This window comes from Canis lupus, chromosome 16 (genome assembly GCF_011100685.1).
Source record: "Canis lupus familiaris isolate Mischka breed German Shepherd chromosome 16, alternate assembly UU_Cfam_GSD_1.0, whole genome shotgun sequence".
Lineage (NCBI taxonomy): Eukaryota > Metazoa > Chordata > Mammalia > Carnivora > Canidae > Canis > Canis lupus.
This window is the reverse complement of record NC_049237.1, coordinates 47,994,586-48,011,610: the sequence shown is the minus strand read 5'-3', so window position 1 is coordinate 48,011,610 and position 17,025 is coordinate 47,994,586. Positions and strand designations below refer to the sequence as shown.

Genomic DNA, 17,025 nt, shown 5'->3' with positions numbered 1-17,025 from the left:
TTACAATACGTGCCCCCGTCTCCCACAGTTGGATGTTAGCAGCAAGGGACACGTATGTGAATATGTTTTATATTTGTAGTATGTTGGTGGCCAAAAGCAAATCCCCGTCATTATGTTGTAGTATAAGGTTGAAGGGACTATTACTTATCTTGCCTAAAGCAAGTTCAGGTTTTTTCACTGTTATCCTTGGATGCAAGACGGCCCAGCATCACATGTGTTCAAAAGAGCAGCACCCCCTGCCACAGGGAGCACTGGGTCCTTTATTTTCTGAGTAGACACGGATGGTATGGCTTTGGGTTTTACTGTTGGGGTCAGTGGTTTTCACTTTACCTGGCTGTACACTCTCTCTTTTCTTGTTCTTCATTATTTCTTCCTACTATGTGTCCACACGATGTTTCTATTCACTGTTACTGTTGAACTGCAATAGGGTGCCTGAGAAAGCCAGAGAATACCTGTGTAAACAGCATACTTCCTCGATGCTAAGGCAGGTGGCGACAGGAGATAATTCTGGGAAATCAGATCCATTGGGTAAAAACTTGGTTTCATCATAAAACAAATTGTGCTTCACCAGGTCAAAATCCTTCAGTTTCCTCTTGGCACCAACATAACTGTCAAAGAAACCACTTCTGCATTCCCCCCAAATTCTCCCATTTGCCATTTACATCGCAGGTGTCTCATTATTTCAGGAGTGGCCTCAGGCAAGATCCTGAGCTGATACTGGATGTTAGTCTCTGAAGGAGCTGTGCTCACCTGAATTGCAGCCGGTGTGCATGACCCCAGAGTCCCCTAGTCATGTGCCGCCAGCACTGCCTGCACCCAGGCAAAGCATCAGAAGCAGTAATGAAGCCCCCACCCAGGGTCGAAGAAGGAGATACTCGCTGCAACAGACCATCAGCAAAGACAGGCGGCTCTCAAATGACAAAAGTCACACTGTGTGGGACTTTGCACACATCTTCCGTGTCTGTCCATATAACTACTGAAATTCCAAAACCCCTCTGCTTTTCTGTCGCTGCTAAGATCTTAACATTGCTCCTTATGTCCTTATAAATCTTGGAGTTTTGTCTTACTTCTTGCCAAGATGTCTTAATTGTTCCTTATTTATGTGAATACTTCTGTCTCTGATTCTGAAAAATTTTTAAAGCAAGTACATTGAGGATATGAATGTCATTTATTTTTTAACGGAAAAGGAACTTCTTACTTCTATAGGTGACATGACATTTTCGGTAGGTGGCAAGTTCTGGGTGGTCTTCATCAGGAGAGACCGGGCAGGTGCTTCTCTCAGGGCACAAAGCAGAGAGAGGACAGTGTGAAGCCGCTGCCCTCGTCTTGCAAAGAGCAGGTGAATGGATGGTGTGGATCAGTAGGACCAGCAGGAGATGAATGAATGTTCTAGGGGCCAGGTTGAGAAGATCCTTTCTCACCTTGGAGAAGGGCTTGGAGAGACAGGGACGTACCCTCGTGAAGCGGCTGATACCTGAGCAATTTCTTCTAATCCCTGGTCCAGAGAAAGTTGGGAGGGCACTTCCTACAAAGGACACCTGGAATCTGAGGAAGACTTCTGGCTTCAGCGATTCCATCAGAGATGGGAGTGGGGTGCTTGATTGAAGACAGCCACCCCACTGGAGGGGCTTCTGTGACTCACTCTTCCAAGTGCCTTCATTATGCTTCTCCCAGTGCAGGTGTCACCTAGAGACATGGGCCACCGGCCACAGGGGAGTGCTGGGAGGGGTGCCGGGCTCTTCAGGAAACCTGGGCAGAAGAGGATCTGACAGGAATACGAAGCCAGCTCCCAGCAGTTCAGAGTGACCATGCAGGTCTCGCCAATCGGCCAGAGGAGGCCGGGATGGGAACCATCGCCCGTGATTGAGGAGGGGAAGCTTTGGATTTTATTTTATTTTTTATTATTTTTTATTTTATTTTTATTTTTTAAAGATTTATTTATTTATTTATAAGAGAGAGAGAGAGAGGCAGAGACACAGGCAGAGAGAGAAGCAGGCTCCATGCTGGGAGCCCGACGCAGGACTCGATCCCGGGACCCCAGGATCGCGCCCTGGGCCAAAGGCAGGCGCCAAACCACTGAGCCACCCAGGGATCCCCTAGCTTTGGATTTTAAATTTCAGCATGAAACACACTAATGTCATACTGACGCCTCCTTACCACACCAGAAACGCCTCCATTTGTGCAGCCTTTCATTTTAAAACTTACTTCAAAAATGTCTCTCCTGTTTCAGAAGACATGGATTTTAGTAGATTTGGGAGCTTTTTCCGGACCTTTACCTTCTAATTCAGCTCATCTAATTTGTATTAATTTTTTTCCCATGTTGAGTTTTTGTTTATGTTTAAGAGATTAAAAAAAATAGGGACTGGACTCCTTTTCAAAACACACCTTTGAAAACTGGGAATTAAGAATTTATCACGCTTTGAAGTACTAAACAAAATGACAAGAATGGCTTTTTAAAAATTTTAACATATAATGAAATTGTGTTGGTGACACATCAAAGGATAGATAGCTATAAATAAAATATGGGCATGTTTCCTTACTGCCTAAAACATACATTTCAAAGAGGTTAGAAATTAGGGAAATTTTATTTTTCTCCAAAGAAAAAATAGCTAATTTTTATATCCCCACCTTGTAAGGCGTGCTGAGGCTTTGAACAAGGAAGGTTTGTTTTGATGTCTGCAGAGCACTTTCACATACATCACTCCATTTGATCCCTTTAACAGCCTTAGCAGGCAAGACACAGTAGGATTTTAATCGCCGATTTGCAGATGAGAAAGCTGGGACCCTTGACTAAGTGACTTGTTTAAGGACACGCGATTAGTAGCAGCAAATCCACCAGACACCACGGTGGTTTTCTGGGCCCACTCCTGCGGTCATTGTCCACTCTGGACGGGCTCACCCCAGGGATGTCGAAAGACCTTCAGATGACATAGACGATACGCTTGACGTACTTTTAAATAACTCACCTATACAGTTCCCTAATTCTCAAAAAGTTTTTAAAAAATTGTTCAGTTGAGTGTGGATGAAATTTCAGATATTCGGTGCAGGGGATAGGATGTGCGTAGTAGGGAAGGAAATCGCCTTTGTGCCTTTTCCCAGTTGGAACAGGTACACCCAGATGAGCTCTCCAGTATGGACTGATTTGTTTCTTACTTGCTGAAATGCTCATCAAAGGAAGATTGGAAATCCTGTCACTGGATATCGGTTTGGAAGAAACCTTGTCAATCCCAGCACTCCAGACGGTCTTCCACGTTCTCTGTCACTCTTGTCAACTGTTCTAGTAACTTAGCCTCACGCCCAGGCCCCTGGAAGGATTCTGTGACCTTTGTTAGTGGTTTGTGGTTTCCCTTCCCTCTGTCTCCCTACCTCATAAGAGCACAGGGGTGTGTTAGGGTTTGTTTGTTTTTTTTTTTTTTTTAACCCATTTAAGAAAATTTTAGAATACCAAAAACTTTTAAATTCTCAGTAATGTTGACTTGAGATAGATCCCGCCGCCCCCCCCCCCCCCTTTGCTTAGCGTGGCTGCAGACAGTTGGGCCCACTCAGCTTCTTGCCGGTGGTTCTGTTTTCTGTCCTGTCTGTCCATTCATGTGGGCTTCCACCTCATGGTACATAACGTTTGTATAATAAGAATTTTTTCCTTCGGTTTCTGTGCTTTATTGTAATTACACGGAAATAAATTCGTTTGTAATTTTTTTCTAGATTAAAATTGGAAGAACGAAGGAAAGAGCTCCTACAGAAACTTGAAGAAACTACTAAATTAACTACTTATTTGCATTCACAACTTAAAAGGTAAGCCTGCTTGGTTCTGGAGGGAAAAGTTTTCCTTGACTACATTCAGGCCTGTTTTGGTTCATCCTTGATTACTTTCCTCTTTATTTTCGACTATTTAAAAGTGGATAAAAAATAGTTATGCTGGTATGATTAAAACTTGGATGATCAAATCTAAAGTTGCGTGGATTTCTTTTTCTTTTTTCATGAACCCCAAGATCACATGTGGCTTACTTGTGGGAAGAAAGCATAGTTTTATATATTTTAGCTATGAATACATACTCCGGAAATGACACATTTCTCCAGATCACCTTTCTTTTAAAAAGGGAGAATGAGGGGCGCCTGGGTGGCTCAGTGGTTGACTGTCTGCCTTTGGCTCAGGTCGTGATCCCGGAGTCCTGGGATCGAGTCCCGCATCAGGTTCCCTGTGAGCTCTGCCTATGTCTCTGCCTCTCTCTGTGTGCCTCTCATGAATAAATAAATAAAATCTTAACAATTTTTTTAAAGGGAGAATGAGAAAAGACTTGCCTTAAAATAGTTAGCTATATCTTCACTCCTTCAGTGCGCACACCCTGAGGGAGACGGGCCTGTGTGAAACCTCTTTGTCTTTATAAGCTTTCCTTTGTTCTCAAAATTAAAAGCTTTATTTTTTCACCAAAAGAACCCTAGTAACACCCTGTACTGTTTACACTGTTTTTCCCCTCCCGTATTGTTAAATTGCATCGCTGCTTCTGGATATCTGTGCAGGTAGATGTGTCAATAGGTATTCATTGCTGTTTTTTGTTTTTGTTTTTGCAAAAGGGACTCGATCTTTAGTCAGAATAGAATTGCTGTTTAGAGAGCCAGGTTGCAAGAGTCAACATGGCAATGGGTGGTAAATTAAGAGCAGGTTCCTTCTCCCCCGGTCATTCTGTTACTTGGGTCATTCTGTTACTTGGCGCCACTGGGTTCCTTCCCAACCGTGGGTGGGGCATCGTGGTTGGGCTTCCTGTATCACACCAGTTTTCACAGCCTGCCCTCCTCTCCCCCAGCCTCTCCGCCAGCACCCTGTCCATGTCGTCGGGCAGCAGCCTGGGCTCCCTGGCCTCCAGCCGGGGGTCTCTGAACACTTCCAGCAGAGGGTCGCTCAGCTCCCTCAGTTCCGGAGAGCTCTATTACACCAGCCAGGGCGACCAGGTGGACGCGGACTATCAGAGTAAACTGGACCTCCTCCTGCAGGAGAAAGGCGGCTACATTCCTTCTGGACCCATCACCACCATCCATGAAAACGAAGTGGTCAAGTCCCCCAGCCAGCCTGGCCAGGGCGGTCCCTGTGGGGCGGCAGCCGCGGCCACAGGCCACACTCCCCCCCGGACTGAGGCCCCCAAGTCTGTGACGTCCCTGTCCTCACGGTCCTCCCTGTCCTCTCTGTCCCCTCCTGGCTCTCCCTTGGTTCTAGAAGGCACGTTCCCCATGTCTTCTCATGATGTCCCTCTCCATCGGTTCACTGCTGACTTCGAAGACTGTGAATTGAGTAGTCATTTTGCAGACATCGGCCTCGGTGAAAATCAGATCTTGCTGGATTCTAACTCGGGAGGAGGGTCCCAGTCCCTCTCAGAGGATAAAGACCTCAGCGAATGTGCCCGGGAGCCGTTATATGAAGGAAGTACAGGTAAGTGGAGACCTTTGCTTGCAAGTTTTCCCCCTTAATTATTTTAAGAAGAATGGTGGGAGGGGTACTATTTCCATATAAACAAATTGTGCCAGCCGCCCCTCTCTGTGTGCTGCTTATTCGTTTTGGCTTCGTTTGAGAAGGGAGTTTTTTATTGATCTACCTGGACTGGACATTTTTTTCTTTATCAAATAAAAGTTACTTTCCCTGCTGAATAGATTCAATCATGAAGTGGCTATCCTAAACTGTCCAGAAACCCTCTGTCTGGTGGCAGCTGACTGGGAGCATGTTTTGTGGACGTACTTCATACTTCCACAAAGATTCTGTCTCTGAAATAGCAAGGCAAGAGAGAGGGGCTTTCTTTTTAAAGTTGGCCTAAAACAGATTAAAACCAAGGCAATTAGCATACCAGCTAATTAGTACCAGGGTTCAATGTTTAGATTGCTCAGGGAATTCTATATAAATACAATTTTTGTTTCATGCCAGACTCTCCCTTTCTGCCTAAAGTGAATTTGGAGAATGCTGGTTCCAATGTAGAAGTATTACCCTGCCATCTTCTGGCTGCATGACTAGTTGCAGCCCAGGAGAGCATGCAGCAGATCCAGTTCTTACTGCTGCCTTTGTATTCAGAGACAGAAATGGAGGGAGAGTTTCATCTTTTTTTTTTTTTTTTTTTTTTTTTAAGTCTGTATCCCTTTGCAAGGTGGATGCTTTCAATATATGACACGTGGTTGTCAAGAGAACAACATGGTACCCTTGCTGGCAGATGACCGTGGCTGTGGTCTGAGGGGGATGGTCTATTTGAGAGCTAGCCTGAAATGAAATGTGAAATAAAAGCTCCAGTCTGGTCCCCAGGAGCCCCGTTCAGATCTACGCACATCACTGTGTGTCCAGAACACAGAAGAGGCTGGTCCTCTTTAGAAGTATTTTCCTGCTGCTTTGAGAAGCCTATTTATTTTGTATTTCTGGTCCGAAGAATTCTATGTATTCACTGATTGGCCAATTTAGATGTTTAAAGTGATAGACAAATCTATCATGTTTGTGTGGTTTTGAATTTTGAATACTGAAGACCAAAACACCGCCTGCCAGCGGCCCGGAGCCCAAGGCAGAGGCAGGGCGCAGGAGACATGCGTGTGGTTCGTGTGGCACTGCCTAGAAGGTGCCACAGCTATAAGTAATGTGTCATCAAAATCATCAGCATCAAAGAAAATAAGCACAGGAGTAGTGTTTACTTAGTGGCTGTAGGAAAGCAGAAGCCGGTGGTGGGGCCTCCCGTCTGCCTCCAGGAAGGAGTGTGGTGTGCAGGGTGCAGTGGTGTGCGGTGCAGTGCGATGCTCCCTGCCCCAGGAGCCAGCCAAGTCCGCACTTTTACTTTGGTGCAAGCGAGCACGAGCACATCACCCAGGCTCTCAGCCTTGTTGTTTCTCCCCTGCAAAATGGGAGTGATAGAGTGTCTCCCTCGCAGAGGATTGGGAGCAGCGACGCCGTCACACATCAAGAGCATCTAACTGTGCCTGGCTCTCAGCATCAGTTCATGGAATTAGTACTACCGTACGATGAGAAGCAATACAAACTGTGCTAAGCCCAGTTGCTGCCACAAACCACTGAAATTCAAGGAAGTATGAATGAAGAAGCAAGAGGAGAAAGTGGAGCCCATATTTCTGGGCTCTGGACTTGAAGGATTTGAGCATTTCAAAGCTGTTTTCACTCTTTGTGTATTTGGAGCATTCTCCAGCGACCACTTCTCAACCACTTCTCAACCCTCGATCAGGAGGGGCTGCTCTGGGAGGCCGGCTGCTGGAGAAGAGGGAGACAAGCATAAGAATCGCCCCGGCCTGACCCCACCCGGGTGCTTGGGCCTCTGCCTGGCGGTAGCCTTTCTTCTGCCACTGGGTCTGCTGCTGCGCCCGAGAAGTCTGCCCAGAGCCCGGTGTCCCCAAAGCTTCCAGGATACAGCTTTTACCTTTCAGATGCATCTTATATTAATTAGAAAGCTGCTCCTAAAAAGTCACCCTAAAGGAATTCTATCCGAGAGCTTTATTTGGAAAGCGTATTGAGTGCCATGTGTAAAAACAACTAAAAGCATATATTTAACTGTAAAGACTAATCCCCTCAGTCAGAGCACCAGCACTCGGTGCGTTGGGGGGTGTCTGACCTCCACGTGGGGGCAGGTGGCCCAGCGTCGTGATGCCGCTCGCTCGTCTCCCTCAGCATTCTGGAGTCTTCCGCAGGCAAAGTCAACTTGCTTTATGTACATCCCGCTCTCTGGCGCCCGTCCCCGCTGGAGGACAGAGACCACGGAGGAATGACTACCAAGTCCTTCCAGTCAGTCTCTGTCATTGTCAAAGTCAATTTGAGCTGCCTCGGATATTCCTGGGGGTAATCAATAAATCATGTCATCACCTTCACCCCTCACAAAGGGGGGTGGGCGGAGAGAGGCACTTCATCATCAAGGAAAAAGCATTCCCACTGCCAGAAATAAAAGGGAAAATGCAGCAATCAATCCTGTAATCTGAAGCCTTAAAACTTAAACATCTTAACAAGATGTAAAGTCACGACTCAGAAGGGGGGCGAAATGCATACCAATCCTGATCCCTGCTCACTTGCTGGAGGATGAAAGAACTCGGCAGGCTCGCAGCTTATTACATAGGAACGCAGCTTTAAATGAATGCTCCTTGCTCACCGCAGGATGCAGTGTATGAATATGAGTTAGAGATAAAAGTTAAGTGGTAGTTGGTGCTAAAGATTCAGTAGCACGAAGTTTTTCTTTTCTTTTTTTTTTTAATGGTATTAGCTGGTGAGGAATTCTATATAAGTCAAAGACTTTTTTTTCTTTGACTCTGTTAAGTGTGGTAGCATGGGAGATGTAGAATATGGCATGTGGAGAGAAGGGGAAGCAAAAGAGGCGGAAACCTTTCTTGCCATTGAGTAGCTAGATGCTCTCTTTTACAGAAATATCTTTCATAGTTGAGGGACGCAGCTAGCTCCTTGCCACCGAGCGTTTGGTAACTACAGGGAATCCCTAACAGAGAGAGCAAGGGGCCAGTGGGAATGTGTGTCATTTATACTTTCCCTTCAGATATTTCAGGACGGAGAGAAATCACATTGTTTCTCAAACGGTGACCAAAATAACTGGCATCCCAGGAACTTCTGTAAGTCGTGATGCCTTGAATCAGCCACATGAGTTGACTCAAACCGTAACCTCCTCGATTCTCAGATGGAAATGTTTTTGGCTCTCTCACAACCAAACCACGTGTGTATTTTTGTACCTAACTTTTCCTAATTATGAATCCTAATTAGTACGCTCCCTCTCCCCTCCCTAGATGTGGAAAAATCATTACCAAAAAGAAGAGTAATCCACTTGCTTGGGGAGAAGACAGCTTGTGTGTCGGCTGCCGTGTCTGATGAGTCTGTGGCTGGAGACAGTGGGGTCTACGAGGCTTTCGTGAAACAGTAAGGACTCGCAGGAGTGCTTTTCGGTTACACCGAATCTCCTCCTAGCTGTGTGGGTGGGCTCTAGCCTATGGGTGCCCTGCCGCCCCGATTCCACTCTGCAGTGGAAGGGCTGTAGGCATTAAAGAAATGGTGTGCCTGAAAATTTCAGTATACCAAAAACATCCCATCTGACCCCCTTGGAGACTTAAAACTTGATTTTAATGAGAAAGTTAAAGTTGCTGGCCACCACCCGTTTGACACAGTACATTTCTGAAAGCCTGGAGTGTGTCTAAGGGTGTGGGGTACCCCAGGGAGGCTCAGAAAAGTCAGGCATCAGAAAGTCTGTCCCCTAATGGCTCAGAGGCTGACTCTCTTGAAAAGGTGGAGAAAGACCTAAAAGAGTGAGCTTTCACTGGGGTCAGGTCCCCGGGCGCTGTGCAAGTGCTGTTAATTCAGAATGAGTCAGTGACAAACTCAATACCCCGTTCATAAACGGTTCACCTGCACCCACTGTTGCCCTGTCCCTAGGCCTAGTGAAGTTGAAGATGTTCCCTACAGTGAAGGGGATGTCACCATCGTGGAGACTGCCCAGGTGCAGATCGGACTCAGGTAAGGGACACACACACCGAGGGGGCAGTTCTAGAATTCTGCAAGGACTGGTGGGCCCGTGCTCTTTCCCTGTTTGATCGGCTTCTCTTTTGACAGATATGATGCAAAAAGGTCAAGTTTCATGGTGATTTTAGCACAGCTCCGAAATCTTCATGCCTTCTTGATACCTCATACTTCAAAAGTGTAAGTAAAATTAGCAAAGAACAAATTGAAGAACTGAAAATTGCTCACTTATGATAAATTGTACATTGTAATTGAGCAGTTCATTTACACAAGGATGGAAAAGACATAGCAGGGCTGATCAAGTCTCAACCCACAGCAGATAAAATGAAAAGAAAAGGAGAATGTGTATTAGATTTTGATCCTTATTCAACAGATCCGTTATCAGGCATAGGAACCAAGATGTTTTCATCTCCCTTTACAACCAGAAATTCTGTATTATGCTGTGTTGGGGCCTAATTCTTTTAATTTAATTAAAATGTTTGTTGTTGTCTCATTATACCTCCTTTGGTTTGAGGTAATTTTTTAATCTTTTACATGAAAATGTAGTGATTTGGGATGCCGGGGTGGCTCCGTTGGTTAAGTGTCTGCCTTTAGCTCAAGTCATGATCCCAAGTCCTAGGTTGGAGCCCCCAGAGTCAGGCTCCCTGCTCAGCGGAGAGTCTGCTTCTCCCTCTCCCTCTGCCTGCTGCTTCTCCTACTTGTGCTGTCTCTGTCTTTCTCTCTCTCTCTGATAAATAAAATCTTTAAAAGAAAAGAAAATGTAGTGATTAAATTTCATTTATCCATACAACTTTGCCAAACACCGTACCATGCTACATGTAAGAGTAGCATTCCTGGGGATCCCTGGGTGGCTCAGCGGTTTAGCGCCTACCTTTGGCCCAGGGCATGATCCTGGAGACCCGGGATCAAGTCCCGTGTCGGGCTCCTGGCATGGAGCCTGCTTCTCCCTCTGCCTGTGTCTCTGCCTCTCTCGCTCTCTCTCTCTGTATCTATCATGACTAAATAAATAAAATATTAAAAAAAAAAAGTAGCATTCCTTAGCATCAAGCATTCACTTCTCTGTGACCATTAATTTCTTGAAGTTACTTTATTTTGTCAAACGAAGTGATGTCATAATGCTTCACAGCCTGTTGTTTGAAGACTCCTGACGATTGTTCTAGCGATCGTCATCACCACTCACACTCTGGAGTCAGAGTTTCGGGGACTCTCTTAAAGGTCTATGGCTAGAGAGCACCAGAAGGAAGCCAGATTTAATCTTAGCACCTGTGACTTCAAATCCAGAATCTTTGTGTCCTATAGCCCTGCACTTAGTAAAATGTTCAATCTGCTAGTATAAGGCTTGGAAATAAGAAAGAACTCTTGAGGGGTGACCTCTAAGACCCTGCACCCAGCCAGGTGGATGTTTCCTTTAGTAATAGAGTATATTCCTCAATGCAAAGGACATTTAATAGAGTCAATGTAAGAGTTCTGGATGTTTTCCCTAAGGGTTTACTTTTAAGTTCACATCCAAATATTCTAAGAATTGTCAGAGAAAAGAGACTAGATCTAAATAAAGATATAGCTAGATGGGGTGCCTGTATAGCTCAGTGGGTTAAACCTCTGCCTTCAGCTCAGGACATGACCCCAGGGTCCTGGGATCGAGCCCTACATTGGGCTCCTTCTCCCTCTGCCCCTCCCCCTGCTTGTGCCCATGCTGTCAAATAAATAAAATATTTTTAAAAAGATATAGCTAGATGGAGATTATTCAGTGGACAGTAGAAGAATAGAGCTAGTGGATGTCTGTGTATTGACAATCATCAAAATTGGAAGGGAATAGGATTCCAGGAGGGAAGTTGGCTTGCAAGATCTCCTGAAATCAAGGTATGTGGGGTGTTGGGGGGATCTGCATTAATAGCGATAATACAAGGAGGGAAGGATTACAGGGGAGTGTCTACATCACCCTAGAGAGCCTGTTTCCCCAGACTGACATTAGGAAGGCCAGTCAGTAGTATTCAGGGAAGACTGGCTTGACAATATAATTTGTGACTTCTCCCTACCAGTAAGTAGGCTGAGATATTGGAGCGTTGGCAGCCTTTTCATTTCAATGCAGCACATCTGAGAGAAGACCGCTCCACCAGGGATCAAACCTACGGACAGGGAGAGCCATCCCACAAGTCCAGGAGAGAACTGCAGAAGTCCCAAGAACACACATCCTTAACCTCATGCCATAAGGGCAGGCCTCCCCAAATGTTGTGCCGCTGCCAAGCCAATCACAGTCATGCTCCCTTTCCTGGTAGGAAGTCACAAGCAAAGTGCCCCTGAGGTGCGGTGACAGCCAGTGCAGTTTAGGACCAGGCAGTCCTCAGGCAGTGAGTGCAACAGGCTCTTCTGCCCGCAGCTCCTGGGCAACCACTTGTCTGACTGGTCTGGACCTTCCTGAGATGTCTAGCGCCATGTTCTTAAGCCCCTCCATGAAATGAAAGCCTTGGTTTGAATTAATGACACTGCCGAAAACAAAATATCTTAAAATAGTTCTTTTTCTTTTCCCCCCTAACTTCAAAATTTACTTTCTGGTTATTAAGTACAGCAAAGAGAGCTTAGGCTCCAGCTGTTTGGCAGCAGCCACAGTGTTTTTGTGAGTGGTTCCTGGCTCCTGTGTGGAGTGACCTCACCTGCAGCAGAATAAAAGGAAAAACACCCCTACCTTCTTTCCCCTGTGCCTTGGGCTCTTAACCATGTAAACCTTTTTTTGCATGTGGAAACATCCTGGAGTCACAGAAGTGGTTAGGCCACTGGTACGGAGTAACGCTGAAGTCTGGAGAAGTGGAAAATTTTGTTTCCCTCCATGCCAGCTTGGTAGTATACCTCTCCTCCTGGCTTTCAAGAACAGATTTCTTCTGCTGAATCTCCAGCCTCAACAGCAGGCGCCCAAGGTCCCCTCGTCCCCTAAAGCTGAATCTCCATCATTGGTTTTTTATATTCTGATAATTCCATACTTATACACATTCCATCATCAATTTTATATTCTGATAGCAAATACAGAAATAATAGGACATTCTTCTGTTTTCATAATCGGAGAAAGGCATCTTTTAGAATAGGAATTAGAACAGCTCAGAATTAGAGGGTAAGGATTTAGTGGGCATTCTCCTTTTGAGATTTAAAAGAAAATGCCTCCTGCCATCTCTAAAAGTTGTGAATCCTTATATAACGTGTGCTTAGAAAAATCACTTGGAAGTAGCATTAGAAGTTGCTATTTTTCTATAATTCTTCCTCTGAATTTTACAAAGTATAAGGCTCTTACAACAGTTTGTCGTCTCTGAAACTTCTGTGATGCTCGACAATGATATTTGTAAATTTGCTTCACGATATGCTACTTAGCCATTCTTTGTCACTAGTAGGATAATGTATTCCATTCCTGGGAAAGGATCACCAGCACCCCTTGTTTAATACTGGGGATGACTGGGATAAAGTGTACTTAGTGTGATCCTATCTTCCCAGGCTCAGAAAAGTTAATTTTGGGGACGCCTGGGTGGCTCAGTGGTTGAGCATCTGCCTTTGGCTCAGGTTGTGATCCCTGGGTCCTGGAATCCAGTCCCTCATCAGATTCCCCACAGGGAACCTGCTTCTCCCTTTGCCTGTGTCTCTGCCTCTCTTTGTGTGTCTCATGAATAAATAAATAAAAGCTTAAAAAAAAAAACAAAAAACACTTTATTTTGGAATTGGCAGTACCCCGGCAGGTGGGACGTTAAATTCTTCTGCCCCACAGATTTTCCTCGTCTTCTCTTCCCTGTCGGGCCTTCGCTGCAGCCCTGTGGGGAGTGGCAGGTGCAGGGCACAGCCGGCACGAGCAGGTTAAGAACAGAGCCTCTCTGCCGCTGAGCGCAGGTGGACCCGTTACGGCAGCAAAGCTCCGGCGTGATAATGAACTCCGTGTTCCCCTGCGTCTCTCTCTTGTGCAGATCATTTCAAATGCGAACTGTGAATCTGGTATAACTGAAGTACCTGTGAAATCCATTTCACTCTTGTCCTTTGCAGATATTTCAGGGTTGCTCTGCTTCCCTCCTCAACTGATGTCAGCTGTCTGTTTCGAACAAAAGTCCATCCAGCCACGGAATCCATCCTATTCAGCGATATGTTCAGAGTGGCCATTTCCCAAACAGCCTTACAGCAGAAGACGCTGAGAGTAGATCTCTGCTCTGTTAGCAAACACCGAAGCGAAGAATGCCTGGTAGGTCGGTTCACGATTCCCGCTACCATAAAATGCCTCTGATGAGGTATGCTGAGAAGAACTCTCTAGTTGCCGCTTTGCCAGCCCCGATGCCACCACCGATCTGCCCGGGGCCTTGGGCACATCCACTGGTGGTTTCATTTTTTTTTTTCGGAAGTAGTGATTTCTGGTTTTCATTCTCTTATTCAAGAACTTTCCAATCTGCTTATTAATTGTGATCTTGTGTAAAATCTATCTCCCATTCTACCCTTTGACCTCTGTCGTCATTATCACTCTGGAGCATGCTTATTATTCCCAACAGGAGTCTTCTCCTGGGTGCTTTGTATACGTTACCCTATTTAATCCTCATGACAGTCTTAGGGAAAAGGTATGAGTACCCTTATTTTCAGAGAAACAACTGCTAAGAGAAGTAACATGTCTGGGGTCGCACAGCTAGTGAATGATGGAGCCAGATATCAAAAGGACATCCCATACATAATTCACCATTACAAATTTAAGTTAAGGAGGAGACTGAGTATATAGTCTCTTTATTATATTCTCCCCAGACGTGGTATTATAGATTCTAGGAAGACTTAAATGTTGTGTTTAAAGGAATAAGATGTTTAAATGCTAATGCAAAGGACTTCATTTATAACTGATGGTGAGGTTAACATACCTTTGTGCACAATAACTGGAAAACTGTTACATACCAGAAAAGTTACATAAGGGGTTCAAATGCAAGCACCGAGAGGGGTGGTCACATGTTCAAACAACAGCACGAGTTTCTGGTTGAAATTTTCTCTGCGGTACGTAGGAAACACAAAACCACACTTCACGATGCACACTTCATGATGAACAAAGTTTAAAAGAGTGATAGATTTCTTAGCAGTATTTCCTTTTCTTTATATAAAAAAGATGTGATAATATTACCTGACAAGAAATGAAGCAAAGTGGTGCCTAAGTGGCTTAGTCTGTTAAGCATCTGCCTTCAGCTCAGGTCATGATCATGGGATCCTGGGGTCGAGCCCTGAGTCAGGCTCCTTGCTCAGAGCCTGCTTCTCCCTCTGCCCCTCTCCCTGCTCTGTTCTCTCTCTGTCTCTCTCAATCTCTCTCGCAAATAAATAAAATGAAGCAAAGATAACAGACTCATTAAGCTGTCAGATTACTTCAATAAGTATGTGTGTCAGAAGCTCCATAAAGTTAGTAAATATGTTAATTAATAGCCTTTAAAAAAATGGTACGGTTTAATTAGATTCTGGCTCATATGTGCCATTTGCTGGAATATAAAAGCTTTTCTTTTGACATTCTACTAATCCAAAGAAAAATTTTGCTATCTCTCATTTAAGAACCACAGTAGAGTTTTTATTTGTTTTTGAATTTTATACTGGATAGGTTTTTGTGAGTAATAATCAAACGACTCTTATATAGCACATTGTAAGAGGTATTATGATTTATACTTAGCGTTTATTTTTTTAATTTTTATTTTTGGACTTTTCATTAAAAAATAATTACACTTACAAAAAGTTACATGTTTAGTCATTAGGTTTTAGCAGAATAGTATGCCAAAAACAATCCTAGGGTTAGCTTCTGGATTGGGGTTATTTCTTACTTAGTCACATCTTCAGGTAAAAAAAAATCTATCAGTACTTTCTATCATGAGTATTGCATTTTTTTTTAACCTTCAAACAGGCTTGCACAATAATTATATGAGAGGAAGCAAACATGAATTTAAACATTTTCTTTGGGAACCCTGGGTGGCGCAGCGGTTTGGCGCCTGCCTTTGGCCCAGGGCGCGATCCTGGAGACCCGGGATCGAATCCCACGTCGGGCTCCTGGTGCATGGAGCCTGCTTCTCCCTCTGCCTGTGTCTCTGCCTCTCTCTCTCTCTCTCTCTCTCTCTGTGTGTGACTATCATAAATAAATAAAAATTTAAATTAAAAAAAAAAAAAAAAATAAAAAATAAACATTTTCTTTTTTCTTTTCTCCCCCCTCCTCCCCTTCATTTCACACAGGCTGGAACTCAGATCAGTCTGGCTGATTTACCATTTTCCAACGAGATTTTCACTCTGTGGTATAACCTGCTTCCTTCTAAGCAAATGTCTTGCAAAAAGAATGATGAAGAAAATGAAGACTCTGTATTTCAACCAAATCAGCCATTAGTAGATTCTATAGATTTGGTGAGTCCAAATTGGAATAAAAAGGCACTATGACTGGGGCACCTGGGTGGCTCAGTGGTTGAGCATCTGCCTTCGGCTCAGGTTGTGATTCCGGGGTCCTGGGATTGAGCCCCACATCAGGTTTCCCCCCAGGGAGCCTGCTTCTCCCTCTGCCTATGTCTCTGTCTCTGTCTCTGTGTCTCTCATGAATAAATAAAGTAAAAAAAGAAAAAGAAAAGAAAAAGAAAGAAGAAAGAAAGAAAAAGAAAGGAAGGAAGGAAAGAAAGAAAGAAAAGAAAAAGAAAGAAAGGAAGGAAGGAAGGAAGGAAGGAAGGAAGGAAGGAAGGAAGGAAGGAAGAAAAAGAAAAGGAAGGAAGGAAGAAAGAAAAAGACAAGAAAGACATTATGACTAAAAGAAATAATGTGGAATGGCTGTGGCACCCGTGTGTTCTGGTTCACATTCACTGCCCTCCCTCCCCCAAGCTTACCCATTCCTTCCAGCTTCCTAGCAACAGCAAAACCAGAAAGATAATTTCCAGCTTCTCTTCAAGTATAGTTTTTTTTTTTTTTCAAGTATAGTTTATAGAAGGATCCATTTCTGCTCACTTCCTTCTGTCAAAATAAGCTGATGCAGAGTCTTAGCTGGTTTAGGTGACCACGGAAAACTTTTTGCTTTAAATTTATAGTTTCATACATTGTGTTCACATCTTTGATTCCGCTGTCAAGTCATACATCTGGAACTCGGATCATTTGCACACGTCAAATTACTGAGGCTAGAGTATCTTAGTTTCTATTTGTTCTATCAATAAAACAATATTTTCTATGAAGTTTGTTGTAACCAACAGTCATCCACATTCAACACTTTAAAAAATGTAGAGGGGCCTTTTGGGAGGCCATTCATCACCGACTTGGCATCTGTGAATGTTGGTACTGAGTTCAAGTTTATTTTCGATTATCTATGAGAAAAGAGTTTACCAAGCAGAAGTCACATTATTATTGATCATCTACTGTGTGCAAGAACGACAGTGGACATTGTGGTACGTAGTGAAATGGAAGCAAAGGGCACGTCCATATTCTAGCATGTATTAGTACCTCATTCCTTTGTATTTCCAGATAATACTCCATTATATGGATATATCACCTTTTATTTATCTGTTCATTAGATGGGTATTTGGGCTGTTTCTGCCTTTTTTTTTTTTTTTAAGATTTTTATT

At 44.2% G+C, this 17,025-nt stretch overlaps 1 protein-coding gene across 6 annotated transcripts in view; it reads left to right on the top strand.

Annotated features, from left to right (window-relative positions):
- WWC2 (WW and C2 domain containing 2) overlaps positions 1 to 17,025 on the top strand; it is a 205,169-nt gene that overhangs the window by 148,080 nt on the left and 40,064 nt on the right. For 5 of the 6 annotated variants that reach the window (XM_038560446.1, XM_038560447.1, XM_038560448.1 and 2 more), the window contains 7 exons: positions 3,703 to 3,792; positions 4,803 to 5,422; positions 8,746 to 8,875; positions 9,386 to 9,466; positions 9,563 to 9,649; positions 13,484 to 13,676; positions 15,668 to 15,832. In XM_038560446.1, coding sequence (XP_038416374.1) covers positions 3,703 to 3,792; positions 4,803 to 5,422; positions 8,746 to 8,875; positions 9,386 to 9,466; positions 9,563 to 9,649; positions 13,484 to 13,676; positions 15,668 to 15,832 — 1,366 coding nt within the window. The remainder of the gene's footprint in view (positions 1 to 3,702; positions 3,793 to 4,802; positions 5,423 to 8,745; positions 8,876 to 9,385; positions 9,467 to 9,562; positions 9,650 to 13,483; positions 13,677 to 15,667; positions 15,833 to 17,025) is intronic. The other variant, XM_038560449.1, reaches the window with a different exon arrangement.